General features: G+C 50.1%; 1 protein-coding gene across 1 annotated transcript; it reads right to left on the minus strand.

The window, feature by feature from the left end:
- Positions 1-247: 247 nt before the first annotated feature.
- LOC149359133 (uncharacterized) lies at positions 248-3,783 on the minus strand. The gene is made up of 3 exons (XM_089571374.1): positions 3,598-3,783; positions 2,197-2,229; positions 248-1,385 (listed from the first exon to the last, which is right to left on the minus strand). The coding sequence occupies exons 1-3, from the start codon at positions 3,727-3,729 to the stop codon at positions 1,011-1,013; spliced, it is 540 nt and encodes a 179-aa protein (XP_089427500.1). The 5' UTR covers positions 3,730-3,783; the 3' UTR covers positions 248-1,010.
- Positions 3,784-4,058: the final 275 nt, after the last annotated feature.

Consider the following 4,058-nt stretch of genomic DNA (forward strand, 5'->3'; position numbering starts at 1 on the left):
CTTCGTATTTTTATGGAATGTGCATCGACGAATTGTACACCGACAAAGTACGGCTACAAAGGATGCCGTCCGTAATTCCACTTCCCTCAAAAGCAGATGGTTTTCGCGTGCAGACGAAACTTCGAAACATGTGCGATCTCGCGCTTCATTTACATTGGTACAGGTTTTTCCCTCTTCGGCTGAAAAGAAGAAACAGACAAAAAAAGGACTGACCCTTTTTTATTGAAAAGAAGACAGAAATCCAACGTGAGTACCACTCTTTATTGTGCACACATTTACACATAAAAGATAACCCAATTCACAACACAGAACAAATATTTTGTTTTTTTCTACAGCAGGAACAAACAGAGGAACAGGACGGCCGTGCTAGAGGCAATGACGTGGTGAAACGAGACGTGACGACGACAAAACATTCATGAGCGACACGGAGGCGGCGGCGCGCGGTGGTTGATGTCGCGCACCTTGGCACGTGCGGTATGGGGACGCATAAGCGGCCAGAACAAGGTGAAGCACGGTAGGAGGGAAGACTGACAGCTGCTGCTCGAGATCCCCGCTTGAAAGAGCACGCTGCCCAGAGGGAATGCCGCGAAGACCAGCGGCAGCAGAGGCCCGCTTCCCGTTGCGAGGCAAGCGAGACACCTGCGCCGCAGAGGACAACCCTAGAGCTTTAAGACGGCACCCAAAACCCACCCAAAGACCTGCAGTTGAGGCGGTTGGCTCACGGAGTAGGAAGCGACGCGGACAAAGGACGGAGCGCACCCCTACCCACCAACGAGACGGTGAACACGGAGGAAGAGCGTCGCGAGCACAAAGGAGACGGGACAGTGTGTGGGAGGAGAGGGAGGGGGCAGAGGAGGAAGAAAAATTTACAACGCCAGCGAGCGACGCTCGGAATGCGTTCTCGCTGGCGCGGGTCTTTTTCCGTAACCGTACACGGAATCACACACAGGAAGCGGAGGTGTGTTGCGGCGTTGTGTGTCCGAGGGGAAAGCCTGCTTTACAGCGCCCGCTCAGCCCCTGAAGCCTCCTCCGGTGCCGCCTGGGGCGGGTGCGCGGCCGCGGTTGGGCTCGTTCTGGATGGCAGCCTCGGGTCCTGGCACGGCGCTCGACTGGATGACGACGTCGGCGGGGTTCTTGGACTCAGTGCCCTGCTCGTTGGTGACGATCTCGGCGCGGTAGCCGTTCTCGTCGGCCGTGTAGGTGACGGTACGGGTGCGGCCGTCAGCCAGCGTCATGGTGTAGCGGCCCTGCACGCGACCGTTAGAATCGCCGCTCTCTTCACGCGTGTGGGAGCCCTCCGGGTCCTGGCTGGCGTAGTTGAAGGAGTACGGGATCGGCGGACCGAAGTTCTCGGCCGGTGGAGCGAAGCCTCCCCGCTGAGCGGCCTGCGCGTTGTGGAGAAGATAAGAAAAATATGCCAACGAATGTTTTAATATACATATCTTTGTTGTCACTCCTTCACCATACCACGTATTCTAATTTCAGGTTTCGTGCGACAGGCTCGTTTTAGATTCTAACTGCTTTAGCCTATCGGACTGTACAGTGCAAGCATCATAGTGGCATTACGGATATGATATAATTGCGGACATGAAGTTCATAACAATGTACCATATATACATATAGCGGAATGTAGAACTGAGTGAAGGCATTGATCAATTAGCAAAAGCGGAAGAGTTCGTGCTTTCGATTGATAGTATGCCTGCTCCTATTTCGTACGACGCAGTTGTAGACTTAAAGCACTGCTGCCAGAAAGCAGATGAAATAGAAGAGGCAGCAGGTGTACTGAGCCCGCTAACGCGTAAATATTACTACGTAAAATAGTGAGTTGTAAAGACACAGTACGTGTGGCTAGTCACCTTTGGAAGCGGAAGCAAGAACTTAGGGCAACGTGGCGGCTAATGCTCAGAGAGAGAAGCCTCGCACTGTAAATTATTTTATCTGCTGTAAAATATTTTATCAAATCAATTGGTTCGCGCAAGACAAATTGGTATAATCTTTTGGTTTTGTATAGAATATTCCCTCAGGTTTTAAGAGTCCTAAGCCACTTTCCATGTCCTCACGTTTTACTAACATTTACTGAGCAACACGAGACTTCCGTGGAGAGCCAGGACCATCATCGCTAAGGATCTTTAGATCACTTTATTTGGGAACGGATTGCTAAAATTCAGCACAGTTGACTAGAGCAGGTGAACTTACGGCAACGCAAAGGCAGGCCAGGAGGATAACGAACTGAAAAATAAGAGAAACAAAAACGCATAAAAATCATTTTAAGTAAAAACCTAGCAGAGTACGGCACGAATTCTACGCATATTTTAGAAAAAAGCCGGTTTAACTGAATGTCTAATTGTAAAAGAATTATTATTTAGTCAGTGGAAACATTCTTAGATATTGAAAATAACTACGAAAAATTGACTCATCAGAGAATCGACCGCGTCGTTATTTTATTAATGTGGACTTTCCCACGACGTTCCCGAACCTTGAGCCCTGAGAATAACTTGCTTCTTAGCTGATAAAGCTGACTCTGGTTAGCGAAATTCGGTGCAACAGTGACAGGCTGACCTTTGTTGCGGAGATCTCGGTTTACTTTAAATTCTGACCGCTAGATTTGATTAGCATAATTACACTTCGTCACTTAAAGATAAGGTTTCTTAAAGAGCGTGCTAACATCTCTTTGCATCTGGAGAGTTGCGAACAAGAGGTTATCTGTCAAAATAAACATTCATTACGACGAAACTGATTTTCTGATATGAAATGCAGCCGCTTGCCGATTTCAGTGAATGAAAAATAGAAATGAGCACGTAATACAGAATATCGGAATAGAGCCTACAAGAAGATATTTATGGACCCGTATTGCAAGCCAATCTTCGAAGCCAAAAATATGAGCACCACCGCGACAATATGCTTACCGCACCAGCACGCTACTCATAAGAGGAGTTTGACCAAGCTCCTTTCTGTCAACATCGGCGTCCATATGGGAAATATAACGAAAAACTGCATAAAACATTGTAGCCCTAGACGCACGCAGTGAAATAAATGGGCAAATGAAATAATGGGCTAAATACGTAACAAAAGCGCTGCTTCCTCAACTAAATTAGGCGTCAAACTTGTCGCAAAGCGCGTGAAAACGTGATACGAATTCTCCCAAAGGAATGAATTTACGGCCGAGGCGATCTATCAGCATCGCGTCCATGGATCGTTAAACAGTATCACCTGAGGGCGAAATGCCGAAGACGTGCTCTGTAAGCCTGAGAGCAGGGAGAACGCAGGGAGTAGAATCTGAATTGCATTACGAGGTAGTAAATGCCCGGGAGGCTCGCGGACGGTAAGCAACGCGGCTGATTGAAATGGATGAAGATCAGAGATGGGGAAAGTGACTCAGCCGCGAAGCAGCTCCGAAGGGAAGCCGTGAAGGTGAGTGATGATGATGGCGCATTGAAGCGACGATGGATCGGGGGCAGGCTCTGGCCGTAATCCCAAGTCTGCGGTCGCAAAGATGAGGCTCGAACCACGGGAAACCAGGGATGGCGGCCGGTGCAAATCCAGTGGTGGCGCCGGCTCGTTGTGGGAATATTTTTCTCTCCGACCCGACGCACTCACCTTGTGCATGGCTACTGCGCAGGCGAGCGTCGGCACTCGGTGAGGATCGGTCGGAGAAGAGCACTTAGAGGCAAGTGGCGGATGACTAGCAGCGTTGCTCATCTCCGTTTTTATAGAGGTACACCCGGGCATTGGCGTGCCTTCCGCCGCCAATCAGCTGCCGCTGTCCTACATTGCGCAACTCGTCGCCATTCCTCAGTCTGCATACGCATACGCACACGCGTACATACAATCGGCGCGGAGGAGACTCTCCTAACCCTAGACCCCAGCCCCCCGCCTCCCTTTCTCGCGTGCCTCGGCTTTCGCCTCGCTCTCGTTGAGAAGAAGAAAAAAATCCCGCCCCCTTCTCTTGCTCTTCGCTCTCCGTTGCTCGGGAGAGGAGCTTCGGAAACAACAACATGCCGAAGCCAGTTTGCCCGGGCAGCACCAACACCTGGCCAGCAACGTGCGCAGTTGGTTAA

Source organism: Amblyomma mixtum, chromosome 2 (genome assembly GCF_055824585.1).
Source record: "Amblyomma mixtum isolate Tamu chromosome 2, ASM5582458v1, whole genome shotgun sequence".
Classification (NCBI taxonomy): domain Eukaryota; kingdom Metazoa; phylum Arthropoda; class Arachnida; order Ixodida; family Ixodidae; genus Amblyomma; species Amblyomma mixtum.